Source organism: Polypterus senegalus, chromosome 9 (assembly GCF_016835505.1).
Source record: "Polypterus senegalus isolate Bchr_013 chromosome 9, ASM1683550v1, whole genome shotgun sequence".
Classification (NCBI taxonomy): Eukaryota; Metazoa; Chordata; class Cladistia; order Polypteriformes; family Polypteridae; genus Polypterus; species Polypterus senegalus.
In genome coordinates, this window is record NC_053162.1 from 29,915,194 (window position 1) to 29,932,916 (window position 17,723).

The 17,723-nt window shown below is 38.2% G+C and overlaps 1 protein-coding gene across 2 annotated transcripts; it reads left to right on the forward strand.

Moving 5' to 3' along the window:
- Window positions 1-159: 159 nt before the first annotated feature.
- On the forward strand, window positions 160-17,449 carry LOC120535173. Of its 2 annotated transcripts, XM_039762825.1 has the most exons (9): window positions 160-263; window positions 2,400-2,565; window positions 3,465-3,579; window positions 6,051-6,163; window positions 8,513-8,629; window positions 9,491-9,590; window positions 9,869-9,978; window positions 16,116-16,355; window positions 16,481-17,449. In XM_039762825.1, exons 2-9 carry the CDS (start codon window positions 2,475-2,477, stop codon window positions 16,594-16,596), a joined length of 1,002 nt encoding a protein of 333 aa, XP_039618759.1. In that variant the 5' UTR covers window positions 160-263; window positions 2,400-2,474; the 3' UTR covers window positions 16,597-17,449. The 2 variants fall into 2 exon arrangements, with proteins under 2 accessions (XP_039618759.1, XP_039618761.1); XM_039762827.1 differs by lacking the exon at window positions 8,513-8,629.
- The last annotated feature ends 274 nt before the right edge of the window (window positions 17,450-17,723 follow it).

The following is a 17,723-nucleotide window of genomic DNA, read 5'->3' on the forward strand; positions in this document are numbered from 1 at the left end:
GCAATAGAGTTAAGTCTTACACAACGATTGCATATTTATAAATAGTTTAAGAACGCTGCTACATCTTACAGTTTAGTACGTAGAATCAAATCGCACTATTTTAGGTGTCGGATGGATATTAACATAAAAAAAAGCACGACAAACACGTTTAGGGAGACGTCATTTCCGCTGACTGCCGCGTGACGACAGGAGTAAACCGGAAGTTGTGGAATATACTGTAGCTGAAGATGAGCAGCTGTTTGGCGAGAACTCGGATTGTAAAGGCAAGGGTTTGAAATGACTGATGTCTCGTACATCGTATTGATGAAACACATGCTATTTTATTAGTTTTTATTTCATTGGACATAATAAAAATAAAGTGATTAATATATGTCTAAAGGAGCGCATGCGATTCTCAGCATACACTACTATTAACACTTAAAATGTTGAGTTCTCCATTAAACCTTATCCATACGTTATTATCAATTTTTAATTTTCCAGGGTAAAGTAGGAGTTGTTTTTATACTTTTGAGTTATCAACAGCAACACACTTTATTAGTGTTTCTAATATAAAACTCCATTAAAACGCATTCAAGATTACCAAATTGTTTGGCAGGTAGTTACACCGATCTATCAATCCATCTATTTGGTAGGTAGTTACACCGATCTATCAATCCATCTATCTATCTTTCTAGCATACAGTGCATTTCCTGTCTATCTATTTATCCAACTATCGAACGATCACATAGTGCATTTCTTACAAATGTATTTATCTGTCAATCATATAGTGCACTTCCTATGTACCTGTCAATCATGCAGTGCATTTCTTGTCAATCTATTTATCTGTCTTATCATATTGTGCATTTCCTATAAATCTATCAGTCTATGTTTTATTAATCATATAGTGCATGTCCTGTCTATCAATCATTAATTTCCTATAAATCTGTCTATCATATAGTGCATTTCCTATCTATCCATCTGTCATATAGAGAGGGTATTTCCTATCTATCCACTGAACTCCTCTCTTCATTTTAATACACACTCACACATTTTCTGAACTTGTGTGGGTTTGTTAAGGGTTAAAAGGAGCCACATTCTCTCATAAGAAAAGTGTTTGCAAAGTAGAAAACAAGCCTGGTTGGACCCCCATTTATGTCATTGTGATTTATAGTCCTGAAGCATGCAGAGAGAGTATTTGTAGCTTCATAATTACAAATTTCAAAACAGAATTGTTTTTACTTTTAATATATGCAGTAGTTCTGAGCTTTTAATTTGAAAGACAACATTTGTTGTAAACTTACAGGCACTGTAGCAGGGTAGATAAGCATTATCTGGACTGTAAATCCAAAGGTTAGCAGCATTTTGATTCTGAATATGTCATTTGACCTGCTTATACTCCGGCTGTACTGTGCGCTTAATGTGTGTGTGTGTATGATACCTTGGATGAAACTGAATGTCTAATGATGATACATGCATGCTCTTGACTACCTTGTAAGCCTTACATTAAAGGCTTATTGAAGAAGGTCTAGGTGACTAAGTTGTAAAGTTGGCTGGTGCCTCAGCTCAAGACGACTTAGTTCAAATTCCTGGCCTGGTCAATGACATTTTAGAACATCAGTTTAACTGATTGCTGATTATAAGTCAGCTTTGAATGAATGCATCCTGAGGTGGATGGAGAGGTGAATGGGCATTAGGTGATCATTTTAGTGACAGGCATTCCTGGTTTTAAATAAACATAACCAGAAGTGAAATTGTTAAGAAAGTGTAGTGGCAGAGTCATTAAATAACAAGTATTCCATTTTCCAAACTGTTCTTCATATTGGAAATCATTTGTTTTTATTAATCTGTTTCAGAACTAGATAACATGGCTATGTAGGTACAAAAGTTCAAAGTGCCAGTCTGTGTCCACTTCAAATGCCACGTTTTCTGTATTATATTTCAGATGTAGCACTTGGTTGACCAGAAGACTGCTGTAATTTCAATACGCTCTGGAGCCAGACACTGTAGTCTCTTGTTTTGAGATGATTTTCTTTTTATTTTATTTTAACAGCACAGTGCAGCATTAGTTAGTAGTGCTGCTCCTGCACAACCTCATGAATGCAGGGTCAAAGCCCTGGCCTGTTCATCATCCATGGGGAGTTGGCATTTGTTTGAGAAGGGTGAGAAAACTAGCAATCTTAGATCATTTGACAGGTGAACCTGTGGGCTTTATGCTGGATTGGCATCCTGTCCAGACTTGGCTCCTGTCATTTACAAGATGGTGTCAGGAGAAGCTTCAGCTCCCTATGAGGGTATAACAGAAAAAGGCCTATTGGCCATTTTGCTGAACTCACTTGATGCAGTTGTAGGGTTATGGGGAGCCCAACCAGGCTGTACCAGGCACATGACACTAAATATTTTGGGTTTTTTTCCTTTCTCAGATGGGCGTTCATGGTTTACAACATCTGTGAAGAGACCATATTCAAGGAGCAGGCTTCTGGTAAATAATACTTAGAATGGCAGAACAAGACCAGAATGAAGTACTTGGAGAGAAACTATACAGTGTGATTTATCCAAAACATCCGGCAATGGCTGGAAAACTGACAGGTAATGTACCTGGCCATGTGCTTTTTTCTGATTTAGTTTAAAGCTTCTGGATGATATGTCTTAGTTTGAGGTTCAATTTAGGGAAGTAAACAAAGAAAATAAAATGTAAACTTAGCTAATAGGGATTGATGCACTTTTACATTTAGTTTACTACAAAGGTAAATATGATACGGTCTCTCAAAAATGAATGTGTAAGAAAATTAATGCAAGAAGCATTAATTAACATTTGATAAATGGAGTGTGTACAGTATATAGCAATAGCTTTAGCCAGCACAGTATTATTGCCAGGCATTTCTGCTTCACTGTTACAGGGCCGATTCTCATCCTCCCAGTGTCTTGTGGGATTTCTCGGAGATGTATCTGTGCACATGGTCTGCAATGGGTTTGTAGGAATCAGTCCATAGCAATCCTTTAGTCAGCCAAGCTGACTCAAAATCAATATTTCATATTTCAGTACAAACAAAATGGCCATAACATTATATACACTATGTTGTATATATACTGCTAAACAAGCTAAATCCAGTCTTATGGCCATGGGGTCTGGAAGGCAATCTCCACAGCTCTACTCAAGACACCAGTCTGTTACAGGGCAGACATATGATGAGACCCATACTCGGTCGAATTTATAGCCAGTTAGTACTAATATGCACATTTTAGGGATGTGGAAGAAGGGCTCACACAAGGACACCTTGGAATGGGATTTGAACCCCTGACATTCAAGTGACATGCAGTAGTATCAGTGTGTGAATTTCTTTAGTACAGTAATACATGCACATGAAGTGGCACATGGAGTGTTATATTTCCTTTGAGTCAAGAATAAGTATATACCGTAGCTATTTCTTATTAATACATCTTTTTGTCATGGCACTCTAATATTTAATTATTATATCATTTTTAAGGCATGCTTTTGGAACTTCCAACTACACTGGTGCAGCAGATGATCCAGGATGAGAACATTTTGCTTGCAGGTCTTGAGAAAGCACTGGGTGCACTTGACATGCCAGCTTCATGTAGGTGAGAGAAAAGTCACATTTTATCCACTGATATTTTTCCCTGAGTTAATTTAAAATTTAGACCATTATACTAAATCTCTCTATTATGAAAAAAAACTCCTGGAAAGAAACAGTAGGGTGTTGATATGTGATCTTCACGTTAAGAATCACAGAAGACAATTAAAAAGACCCACGAGACTAGAGAGACTGACCACGGAGCGTCTTGCGGAGACCTTAAAACATGAGACTTTGTACCAAGAGATTGGCCCAGGACCGTCTCACGATGACGTACAACATGAGATTCTTGCAAGACACACCCTACTTACAACCAATATCAAATAAGAGCACGGGCAGCCAGCCACACACTCAGTTGTATTTTGGCTTTGAGCACACAGAGATCCAGGGCTCTCAGCGCATAAAAAGCATATAAGGACAGTACATTAGAAATGAAACATAGACAACAAAGTGAAGAAGAAAGCAGCGCGGAGAAAAGAGACTCAAAAGCGTTGGAGAGACAAAGAAGAATAATCTAGGTGCAAAATCAGAAAATAAGGAAAGTAATTATCAGCCTGGAACAAGTGGAATTGAAAAAAAAAGCACATCCAATCTAGGCGTTGGCGCTGTACACATGCAGAGCAGGTTAGAGATTATGAAAGCAGTAGAATTCGAAAGGCTCAAAAAAAAAAAAAGTTGGCGCGATACACATGTGGAGAAAGTTAAAGAATATGAAAGTAGGAAAATTAGAAAGTATAAAAAATGAAAGTAAAAATCGCAGGAGTGCAAACAAACGGTAATTATCACTCGAAAAAGGGAAAATAATCACCACGGACCAGGTGTCATTAAAAAAAAAAAAAGCAGGATAAAGCGAGGTCAGAAATAAAAGACAGTAGAAAACAAAGTAAAACATCATAAAAAGGTTAAAAAACAAGGGGGCCAAACACATTTAGAGCAGGTTAGAGAAAATGAAAACTGGAATTCAAAAGACTCAACAAAAACGTAGGCACGAAACACATGCAGAGAAAGATACAGAATATGAAAGCAGAAAAAAATGACAGTGTCAAAACAAAGAAAGTAAACATTGCATTAGAGCAAAGAAAGAGAAATTATTACTCGGAAAAATAACAAGGCAGCGAATAGAGATTGAATATATGGACATAGGTGATGTGTCAGAAGTATGTAAATATTGTAAGGCTTTGAAGATTAAGTAAATAGAATTTCAAAAACGAAGTTTACCTCACAGGCATTTATTGGTTACTTTGCAAAAAAAAATGATTAACTGCTGATAATGTAGATCGTTTTGTCTGTGCCGATTCTCAACAGAGAAAGCTATCCTGAATTATGGTACAAAATCATTCAACACATGTCTCACTGACCTCATTAAAAAGTTTCAGCACGTTGGGACTCGAAAGATTCAAAATATTGTTTTTACAGAAAAAAAAAAAAATCTTAAAAGTGTGTATCCGGAAAAACAAAAACGGGTGTTGGCGAACGAAGCGAGCAGGGGGCGAAGCCCCCTAGTAGTTACAAAAATTAAGACCTTGGTAAGTTTTTGTTTGCCATTATTAAACACTTCCTATCAATCTCCTTTAGTCCTGACATTCAGATCAAAGGTGAAACCCATCCCCTTATCTTTTCCGAATCAGTTTAATCCAATTAACTCTCCCAGAGAATAGTGGCTATCCTGGCAGTATCGGGTACAGACGCCAACCTTAAATGGGATGCTGGTTAGTGGTAAAGCAGTCAAGCACACACCCATGATCACTTTTACAGGGCCTTATTTAGAGATGCCAGTTAGATTTACAAGCACAATTTTGATATGTGGAATTAAAAGCTGACACAGGGAGAACATCCAGACATCACACGGACAGCATTGACTCTAAAACTGTAAGGCTCCATGCTGCCTATCTTGTCTCATTTGTATTCTGATTGATACCAATATTATTTAAATTTTGACTTTGAGTTGTATTAGCATATTTTTCAGATATACTGTATTGCCTACAAATATAAAATACTTGTTTTAAAATGAAACTTACTTTGATCTGAAAAGACATTGAAAGGTACTGCATTATTTTTCTTCATATTTATTAAATAACAACTTTCCCATTATCATGATTGATATCATGATTACAGCTCTCACTGGGTGATATACTATGGAGACAGAGTCAGACATGACGGTGGCTGGTTCGCTTACATGACAGGGTGTAGATCGGAGTATTACATGCATAGGTCTGATCACAATCTGATATTTGGGTGGTTACCTACCAGGTAACGTTTGTGGTTGGTCGGTCAGACGGGTAAGCGCGCCAGCCACTGTGGAGCAACGTCTGAGGCTTTGCCTCTGGTGCTGACATCCAAGGTTCGATCCTTGCAAGGGGAAGCAAAAAGTGCAGAACAATAATAGAACTAAAATAATAAAAATAAAAAAAAGTTACCACAGTTAACTGTTCCTGTTGTTTTCAGTTATTAACAAGCACGTTTTGTTTTGGTTTATAGCATAGCTGATCCTGAATATGAAGACGATTGTTTTGAATCCAGAGACCTGCTTGGTGAAAAATTGTATGGTCTTATTGATGGGTACAACACAGGCTACAGTGAGAAAATAACAGGTCAGTGATGATAGATGACTGAGCATCGGTAATTAAACAAGAAGATCCTTAAATGTAACATCACTGATTATTTAAATTTGCTTTGTTAATGTGACCAGCAGAATCAAGCAGTTTGCGTTTTGAAAAAATGAAAACAATTTATAAAGTGTATGAACAATCATTAGTTGCACAGTCTACATAGTTGGTACTTCACTGCTTCAGCAGTGAGAGAGAGAGAGAGAGAGAGAGAGAGGTTAGGAGAAGGCGCTGCTGATACAGCGTGTTCCCACACCCACCATGATAAACCACCTCAGGATACCGATTGCAGCCATGCAACGGGGGACACCTCAACACCACACCAGTTCAGATGGAATGGAACAGTGTGAAGTTTGATGGTGGCTGGAGTGCCACTTCAGCCACCAACCCCCAGGTTTTTCCCTGCAGGTTGGAGGGCCAACATGCAGGGCTGGATAACTTTGTTTGAATCCTGCCCACTCAGCCCAAATCCCAAACTTGTGTGTTTGCTTAACTGGAGATTACACTAGTCCAGTGGGCACAAGTGTGCCCCGTATGAACTGAGTGCTTCACTAGTGTTAGTACTTGCCTTTACCTGATGCTGCTGGGATAGGCTTGAAGTCCTTACAATTTTGGAGTGGATTATGCAAGTTCAGGAAATAAATGGATGCATTACATAGAAGCCTAAAACTTATGAACTCAGTTGCACATTACTGGAAGAAACATGCTTTAGTTACCATTGATACCTTAATGTTCACCAGCCTGAATACTGTCCGATTGGGTTTTCCCTTTATTGGAGGTGTAATCGACCCAGTGTGAACTGGTGCACATTTCTAGACTTGGTTCATGCATTCCACCTAAAACTGATGAGCAACTCTCTCTGTGACCCTGGAATTGGATGAGGTGTTCAGAAAATTGACAGATGTATGGACTAAGCATTGTGTTTACTTACAAGGCACTTTTAGGATTACTAATAGACACCCATCTTGATTTAAACATCTGTTGTACAGTACTTAAAATCCTATAGTCTTCAGTATGAGGTTTAAGATTTTTCATAAATACATGACTAAAAAATAACATGAATATTACATTTCTATAAATGAAATAAATGGGCAACATGTTTTAAGGATATAATGATGTTGAACGTTACAACATAATTAATAAAATATCTTTCAATTTATTTTTCATTAGACAGACTGATTAACAACAAGCTGTGCCATTTCCAGAGTTATATTTTACTACTTAGTATACCAACTGTGCCACTGTAGTTTGAGACAAGTGGCTTGAGGCATGAGTCTAAAAGCTACTAGAATAACAAATAAATAAAACTGAGGTACAGTTATTTTGCCTCACAGTAGGTAATCTACTTGTGTTATAATGACTTCTGCTATAAGGACCATCTGTCTGCTTTTCGTTTATGGTGAAAATCAACACTATGTGACTAATTGATGAAAGAAATGTATGGTCACATTTGAGTGTAATCCAAGTACAGTGCCTACAAAAAGTGTTCACCCTTTGGAGGCCATCCACAAAAACTGAGTGATCGTGCAAAAAGAAAACGAATGAGAAAAGGTACCAAGAGACTTGTGTGGTCTCTAATGGAGAGACGGGGACAAGCTATATTGGCTGAGATGGAAGAGTTGTGCAGACAGCAGCTGGAACCAGGTGTCACAGACACAGATTTATGGGAGAGTGGCAAAGAAAAAGACCCTGTTGGAAAGAAAGAAAGGAAAAAAAACTCACATGACATCTCAGCTAGAGTTTTACATAAGGCACATGGGAGACTCTGATATCTGGTAGAAAAAGCTTAATGGGTCGAAAATTAAGCTTTTTGGCAATCAGACTCAACACCATGTTTGAAAATGGCACATTATCAAAAACTCACCATCTCCACCATGTGTCATGGTGGTGGCAGCATCACATTGTGGGGATGCTTCCGTGCAGCAGGCCTGGAAGTCTGGTGTGGGTAAAATAAATGCAGAAAGTCAAAGCTACACAGGAATGGCTTACAAACAATGTTAACATCCTGGAGTGGCTATCAAGAGGCCAGATCTCAATCTAATGGAAAACTTTTGGCTGTACTCAAAAAAGGATGTTCAATCACGATCAATGTGTGACCTGAAAGACCTTGAGTAGCTTAGCAAAAAGAGAATGGGGGAAAATGGCAGTGTGCAGATGAGCAAGAGAAAGAGAGACCTGCACACACAGATTCAAGGCTGTCATGGTTGCAAAAGGTGCATCTAACTAAATACCGAATTGAAGGTGTAAACACATGTTTAATATCTATAATTTAGAACACTTTGCAGAGATCTGTTTTTGCTTTGACATTAAAAAGTCTTTCTTGTGTACTCCCAGGTGGGCTTAAAGTGGAGAAGGACAAATTGATTGTAATCGCCTACACCACATTATTAGCATGGAGGCTTATTTTCTTCAACTGGAAAAATCCCAAGCCCACCTGTTACAAGTCCATGGGTAACTGATGCTCTATACTATTTGAAATTGGAAAAAAGTAAACTCTCACTTAAAGGATATGTTCAAAAATGTTTTAAATAATGCAAAAAAAAAAAAAAAATTGGATTACATTTTTTTTATATCCGAGGAAATAATATTCTCCCTTCTTTGTTGTTTTTTTCCACTTTTGTTAAAGAATTGCTCTTGTTGTTGGCTCTTCTCTCTTTCTCTCGGGTAGAGGTTTAAGTTTGACTTGATTGTATGTAATGTTGCCTTCTTTGTTAACACAAGTCTTGACTGTATGGAATGTTAACTTTCTCAAATAAAATCTACAAAAACAAAAAGTGTTTCTGTTGATCAGTGTCAAAAAGCCAAATTAAATCCACTGTGATCCAGTATTGTACAACAATAAAATATGTAAACCTCCAAAGGGGTGAATACTTTTTATAGGCAATGCCTACCATCATTTCCACTAACTTTTTGGCTTTCAACAGTGATTGGACAATGTCATCAATTTACACATCAAATCCTACTGCATACACATCTTGGTCTATATGATTTGCTGATGAAGCCAGTAGGTTAGGTTGTCCTTTTTAAACAATTTTAGACTGGATTGCAGAATAATGCTTTTATTCACTAAGATGTGTGTCTTTTCCCCAAGTGTGTAAGTGTTTTCTTATTGACACTACACACAGAGAACTAGAGGTAATTTTATAGATTTGTCAAAACATACAAAATACTTGGATTATTTGACTACAAATGTAGCATCAAATGGAGATATACATTATCTTTATCAACTTCATAAACAATCATTTTATAAAATGTTCCTACAAGTTCAGTATACAATGGTGACATTTTCATAACTCATATTTTGAATTGCAGGTATGCTTTTGGAACAGAAGAAAGAAGAAGTGAAAAAGCTCATACTTGATCCTAGATTACTGCAAGAAAAAGTGCAAATTGCCCTGACAGCCCTTGAAGAGTTGAGTATAGTAATTACACATTTCCTCTCTATCTCTCTCTCTCTCTCTCTCATACACACACACACAATCTTTTGATTCAATGTTTTAGTGGTGCACTCTTTTTTTTGTTTTTTTTTCCCCAAGCCGATTTTCTTTAAAGCAAGATGAGTTTAAAAATGTACAATACTGTACTTTTACTGGGATTAACCATGTATTGTATTGTGCTAGACTTATGTAGTTTATCACTTTATAGCATTAATGTATGTGTTGTATCTGTATTATATAACAAAATCTGCAGGGGAATGGCAGAACATCTCTCGTCAAAGACCGAAGTGAAAGAAAGTCTGGGAGAAAAGCTCTTTGCAATGATAAAGGATATAGATTCTGTGAATTGCGCTAGTATTACAGGTCAGTATTTTTATCATTTCCACATTGGTCAAGCATTCAGCAGTTTAAAGAGGCTATAGTGCTTCCAAAGTGGCTCAAGCTGGACTTTATTAATAAATACATAATGTGTACAGTGGGTGATGTTGGTAACTCTAAACTGACACAGTGTGTGTCTGAGTGCAGGTGTGTCCTCAGATTCAGTGATGCTTCCTGCTTTGCACCCAGTACTACCCATGCTCTTGCAGTAGAAAAAGGTGGTATAGACAACTGGCAGTTTTTTTTTTTTAAATGGATGAATCATTCCGTGTTATCTTAACCGTAAATGATGAGTTTTTGTCCTTTGTATGTTCAAAGCCTAAGACTGTCAATTTAAATATTCACAAATTATTAAAATACTCATGTAAACAGTGTAAACACACTCCACTGGACCGGTTTACCTGTACAGTATTTTATGGATGTGAACAGTTTAAATCCATTTACAGTCTTAGCTTTAACAGTAGTCCACTGAGGAAAGCAACCAAGTGTGACCTTGTTCGGAATTAAACAGGATAGAAATGACTGACTGATTGAATGTCACTTTAACTGTTCAAAGTTTCCTATCTGTCCCAGCTAGCTTAGGGGACCTAGGATGGCAGCCATGGTAGTTTGGTGCTCTGTCTTTTGTGTGAAATTCATTGTCATCATGCACAATTACATAACATATACATGGGAAGAGCTTCTGCCACCTGATGTGACTTCAGGTATTATAATTATATCCATGGATCTTACAACTTATTAACAGATGCTCATATAGTTAAACAGGTAGCCCAATGGTGGAGGACCAGAGGTGTCCTGGTTCGATTCAAGAAGTAAGGGCTACAGCATCCACTGCCTGGAAATAGGTCTAACTAACAAGCACTCACTGGAAATGAAAATCAACAAACTGCAGCTGTTAATACAGTTGGGTCCATAAATATTTGGACAGAGACAACTTTTTTCTAATTTCGGTTCTGTACATTACCATAATGAATTTTAAATGAAACAACTCAGATGCAGTTGAAGTGCAGACTTTCAGCTTTAATTCAGAAACGATTGCATAAAAATGTGAGGCAACTAAAGCATTTTTTTAAGACGATCCCTTCATTTCAGGGTCTCAAAAGTAATTGGACAATTGACTCAAAGGCTATTTCATGGGCAGGTGTGTTCAAGTCCGTCGTTATGTCTTATCAATTAAGCAGATAAAAGGCCTGGAGTTGATCTGAGGTGTGGTGCTTGCATGTGGAAGATTTTGCTGTGAACAGACAACATGCGGTCAAAGGAGCTCTCCATGCAGGTGAAAGAAGCCATCCTTAAGCTGCGAAAACAGAAAAAATCCATCCGAGAAATTGCTACAATATTACGAGTGGCAAAATCTACAGTTTGGTACATCCTGAGAAAGAAAGCAAGCACTGGTGAACTCAGCACGCAAAAGACCTGGACGTCCACGGAAGACAACAGTGGTGGATGATCACAGAATCATTTCCATGGTGAAGAGAAACCCCTTCACAACAGCCAACCAAGTGAACAACACTCTCCAGGGGGTAGGCGCATCGATATCCAGGTCTACCATAAAGAGAAGACTGCATGAAAGTAAATACAGAGGGTGCACTGCAGGGTGCAAGCCACTCATAAGCCTCAAGAATAGAAAGGCTAGATTGGACTTTGCTAAAGAACATCTAAAAAAGCCAGCACAGTTCTGGAAAAACATTCTTTGGACAGATGAAACCAAGATCAACCAGAATGATGGCAAGAAAAAAGTATGGAGAAGGCGTGGAACAGCTCATTATCCAAAGCATACCACATCATCTGTAAAACACGGTGGGGGCAGTGTGACGGCTTGGGTGTGCATGGCTGCCAGTGGCACTGAGACACTAGTGTTTATTGATGTGACACAGGACAGAAGCAGCCGAATGAATTCTGAGGTGTTCAAAGACATACTAAATGCTCAAATCCAGCTAAATGTGGTCAAACTGATTGGGTGGCGTTTCATGATACAGATGGACAATGACCCAAAACATACTGCCAAAGCAACCCAGGAGTTTATTAAAGCAAAGAAGTGGAAAGTTCTTGAATGGCCAAGTCAGTCACCTGATCTTAACCCAACTGAACATGCATTTCACTTGTTGAAGACTAAACTTCGGACAGAAAGGCCCACAAACAAACAGCAACTGAAAGCCTCTGCAGTAAAGGCCTGGCAGAGCATTAAAAAGGAGGAAACCCAGCATCTGGTGATGTCCATGAGTTCAAGACTTCAGGCTGTCATTGCCAGCAAAGGGTTTTCAACCAAGTATTAGAAATGAACATTTTATTTCCAGTTATTTAATTTGTCCAATTACTTTTGAGCCCCTGAAAAGAAGGGATTGTGTTAAAAAAATACTTTAGTTGCCTCACATTTTTATGCAATCTTTTTGTTCAACCCACTGAGTTAAAGCTGAAAGTCTGCACTTCAATTGTATCTGAGTTGTTTCATTTAAAATTCATTATGGTAATATACAGAACCAAAATTAGAAAAAAGTTGTCTCTGTCCAAATATTTATGGACCTAACTATATGTACTGAAACTGACTGAATGACTATTCCCGACTTCACGCTGTTTCGAGTGGACCGTGTTATCGAATTTTGCAAACAAAACAAAGGTGGAAGAGTGCATTTCTACATTAATCAAGATTGGTGTAACAATGTGACAGTTCTTTTTTAATCATACTCTCCGACCTAGAATTGCTTATTATAAACTGTAAGCTGTTTTATTTACCACGCGAGTTCTCCTGAGTGATTCTAGCCAGTGTTTACATATGCTCTTATGCTGATATTCACGAAGTGCAGTGGCAACTCGCTAATATAAGCACTGAAGTTGAAAAAGACAACCTGGACTTGCAGATCATTATTTTGGGTCATTTTAGCCATGTAAGATTTAACCAGGTTCTTGCTTAATATCAACAGTAAATAAAATGCCCTACCAGAGACAGAAATATTCTAGATCACTGCTCTGCAGCTATTAAGGATACTTATCATGCCTTCTCCTGTGCCCCTCTTGGTACTTGTGACCCTTCTATGATTCACCTTATTCCTGCTTAGAAACAAAACCTGAAAACTGTAAAGCTAGTCAAAAGAAAAGTTAGAAAGTGGAACAGCAAGGCAATCAGTAGACAAGCTTCAGGACTGCTTTGCCTGTATAGGCAGGAGTGCCTTCAAAACTGCTACTACCAACATACGCGAATACACTGATGCTGTAACTTCATATATTAGTGTTTGTGAAGCTGTTTGCATTCCAAAAAAAACATCTGTAAAGTTTAGCAATGATAAGTCTTGGTTTACTTCAGAGCTCAGACGACCTGCCTTAGGAGGGTGTGTGCCTTCAGATCTGGCAATCACAAGGAAAGCCATGTTTGTCTTGAAGGAAGGGATCAAAGGTGCCAAAAGAAAGAATTTGGATAAGCTGCAGTCACAACTGTCTGCAAGTGACAGCACATCAGTCTGAATAGGCCTTAAACAGGTCACTAACTACAAGAAACAAACATCAAACAGTTGTGCTGATCCCAGCCTGGCTAATCAGTTCACTTTGAAAAACAATTGGACATAAATCTACCTGATAGTCTCACTGTTACTACTCTACACTCCTCTTCTTCTCAGCTTACCCCTAATGTCATCACTGCAAAAGATGTCTACAGCTCTTTCAAAAAGCAAAATATTTAAAAAGCTGCAGGCCTGAACCTTATTTTCCCTTCCACATTCAGACACTGTGTAGACCAGTTGTCTACTGTATTTGTAGACATTTTCAACCAATTTTTAGATCAGGAAAAAGAAAAAAAAAAATCAAAGGTCACAGACCTGAATGACCACAGATCAGTAGCTTTAACATCTGTAGTAATGAACACCTTCCTGGACCCTTTTCAATTTACATACAGAGCCAACTGGTCTGGTCAGTGATTTTAGGTCTGAGCTTTACTTACCAACAACATTGATAAGCCAGGGTCATATGTGAGGATCTTGTTTGTGGACTTCTGCTCTTCTTTCAATACAATCATCCCAGGGCTCCTAAATAAGAAACTCACCCAGTTCAATCTGCCATTGGACATACATGTCTGACCCATTAACCCTTAGTACTGGTGCAACGCAGGGAAGGGCTCTTTCCTCACTACTAATCTCACTTTATACAAATGACTGTGCCTCTGGATACTCATCTGTCAAACTTCTTAAATTTGCAGATGACATCACACTAATAGGCCTCATCTCAACCAATGATGGATCCATATACAGATAAGATGTGGAAAATCTAACATTGTGATGTAGCCATAATAATTTGGACCTTAACATTCAAAAAACTCCAGAGATGATCATAGATTTCAGGAAACAGACAGCTGCTTACCAATCACTTGCTATAAATGGCTCAGCCATTGGGATGGCAGAACCATTTATGTTTCTGGACACTATGCTGCCACAAACCCTTAAGTGGGACAATAACATGATATGTATCATTTAGATAGCCCATCAAATAATGTTCTTTTTGCATTAGCTGAGGACATTCAATCTCCCTGAAGCAATACTGTTCCAATTCTACACAGCCATCATCAAGTCCATTCTGACCACATACTGTTTATAACTGCCTGGTTTGGTGCTGCCTCTGTTCAGGCTAAGGACAATCTGCAGTGCATCATCAGAGTCTGTGAAAGGATCACAGGCTGTTACTTACCGCACACTAAAGTCCCGTTTGAGTCCAGGGTAAGGAAGTGCGCCGCAAAGATCACTGCTGATCCAACTCACCCAGGGCAACACCTGTTCCAAAGACTTCACTCCAGCAAACATCTTAGTGCAGTGAAAGCCAAAACAACACATCACCTACAATGTTTTTTTTCCATGTGAAGTTATTCTTACTAATCAGGTCTGAGCTTCTCCTCAATACCTCTGTGTACCTGCACACTAGACTGCTGAACATTTAAATTCTTTATTTTTTTTGTTTTGCCCTTGTATGCCACATCAGATTTTATCTTCTTATATTTATCTTTGCCAATACTGACTGTCAATACTGATGCTCTGTGCAAGAGAGGACAGAGCCGACTATACTTCCTTAGAAGACTGGCATGCTTCAACATCTACAATAAGGTGCTGCAGATGTTCTATCAGATGGTTGTGGCGAGCGCCCTCTTCTACACGGTGGTATGCTGGGGAGGCAGCATAAAGAAGGACGACGCCTCTCACCTGGCCAAACTGGTGAGGAAGGCAGGCTCTATTGTAGGCAAAGAGATGGACAGTTTGACATCCGTGGCAGAGCAGGCTTCTGTCAATCATGGAGAATCCACTGTATCCACCGAACAGGATCATCTCCAGACAGAGGAGCAGCTTCAGCGACAGACTGCAGTCACTGTCCTGCTCCACTGACAGACTGAGGAGATTGTTCCTCCCCCACACTATGCAACTCTTCAATTCCACCCTTTGTGGGGGGTAAACGTTAACATTATACAAAGTTATTGTCTGTTTTACCCTCATTGTTATCACTCTTTAATTTAATATTGTTTTTTATCAGTATGCTGCTGCTGGAGTATGGGAATTTCCTCTTGGGATTAATAAAGTATCTATCTTTGTATTCTGTGTTGTCCTTTTATGTTGCACCAGTACTATCAAGATAATTTCCTAGTAACATTGGTGTACCTGGCTGATAAAGTGAATTATGATTCTGATTTTTGTTTTCAGTAACAGGGGTATGGAAAATGAATAGCATTTAAAAATCCAGAAAATCTTTCTAAGGCCTTAATTCTTATTGTTAGACATCCAGAGGTGTGAAAAGTAACAAACATGCTAGTACAATTCAGTCTATACATGTACATGTCTGTAAAACCCACTACTCACACTGTATGAAAACGATCTTCCTTTATTTCCTACGTGCCTTAGTCAGGGCAACTTTTACAAAGTAAACTTCAGTGTCAAAAATGGTTTATATTGCTAGCTATAGGGGGCTTCTTTTATGCCAACAGCCACCCATCTCCCAAACTAGTAGGCAGAGTGTAAAATCCTAGCATAGGGAGAAATGTTTTCGCATTCGTGTATTTTTCTATTTACATTTCAAATACTTTATCATCATTGTGTGCTTGACATTAGCTTCTCAAGTAGAGATCTTTCAGTGATTTCACCACACTCACTTTACAGGTATGTTGCTTGAAATGGAACCTACTGCTCTACAGAGACTGCAGCAGGACAGGATGGCCCTCAAGTCAGCTGTTCAAAAAGCTCAAGCTGCTCTACTCCTTAACTGCTCATCAAACTCTGGTGACTCAGTTCATATTGATGAGGAAAAAAACATTGACAGCGAGATGGAAAAGCTTGGTGAAGAGCTGTATGCCTATGTCATTAACACAGAGTTTGAAAAATATGCTGAGAAAATAACAGGTATTTATCTTAAATTAATTATGGGCTAACTTGTCACAGATGCATCAGATGTTTTGCCAGACTACTGTTTAAGACTAAATATCCATGGAGATATGCATGGTTCACTTTAATTTTTTCTTTTTTAGGTATGTTGCTGGAACTGCCAAAACCCGACATAATAAGCCTTTTAAATTCCCCAGAAACCCTGCAAGAGAAGCTTCAGGAAGCTGCTGAAGTGCTTCAGGGATGTGAGTGGGGTTGATTTTTAAATAAATTTTGATGATAATTAACAACACCTCCCACTTTTCGTTTAAAAAGACTATTTTTTGATAAAGCTGTGCAAGACATTGTTTTCTTTTTTTCAGTCTTGTGCCATGCTGATATTATTTCACTTGTAAAGAGTAAGCAAGTCCTAGAAGTGCAAAATTCTGATAAAATGGACTTGCACACATTGCAGTTTTGCTTCCAGATGGATCACATGCACTTTAAACTCTTTAAATAGACGCAAGATTTATTGGAAACAGAAACTGGAAAAAAATAATCCTAGCAATGATTCCAAGTTCTCGGGGCCTACAACAGTATATTAACATGTGACCTCTGGACAAATAACTGTTCATGGCATGTTTTAGCAGCAAGTAGACTGTAAAGACTAATATACAGTGTCTTGCAAAAGTCAGTCCCCTATAAGTTCATAGCCATAGTCCATATCCCTGGATTTAACACACACATACAGTATTCCTCCAATGAGTGTTTTACTGGCTACCAAACACTTAGGTTGTTAATTAAAATACTTACTGCAGGAAGAGAGGTGTGTATCATTTGAAATCCAGAATGGTGGTAATGAAATTTCAAAAGAGATTGAAAACTTTCACAAGGCACTATATCTGTCAAAAAGTACTAGTCTTGTAAGACAAAATCAAAGGAGAAAGATTTTAGTTTATTGTGCAATAAAGTTTTAGCAACATGGGTGCTTATGCAGTATTTCTTAGTTTTATAAAATGCAGATATTCAAATATTCCTTCAGTTCTTGTCAACACTTGTCCAACTCATCAAATTGTTACAATAAATGAAGAAAAGAAAGAACATAAGTGAACTTCTTAATCCTTAAAACATTACCCTTAATTAGAAAAAATTGACAGCTAGGTTAGCAGATTACTTGTAATTGCTATTCCTCTGTGTGTAGCAAAAGTGATTGCAGCCTTACCTTGCATCCCATCACCTCAACACTTTCAGCATCCACTTTTGCTTTACATCTTGTTAGTCTTCTTTGGGTAGGTTTGCTCATTTTTCATCTCCTTTGTATGCTCCATCCATTTTTAGCTTCAAGAACATAACCGGTAAACGGCTAACAAGTGAACCACTGCATTTGTCACTTTATTTTTCAGTATA

What these genes read in the sequence shown, in the direction of transcription:
- LOC120535173 (XM_039762825.1), top strand. Translation starts at nt 2,475, where the DNA reads ATGGCAGAACAAGACCAGAATGAAGTACTTGGAGAGAAACTATACAGT. An exon ending in GACATGCCAGCTTCATGTAG is followed by an intron (nt 3,580 to 6,050) that starts GTGAGAGAAAAG and finishes TTTGGTTTATAG; the next exon opens with CATAGCTGATCCTGAATATG. An exon ending in ATATGCTGAGAAAATAACAG is followed by an intron (nt 16,356 to 16,480) that starts GTATTTATCTTA and finishes TTTCTTTTTTAG; the next exon opens with GTATGTTGCTGGAACTGCCA.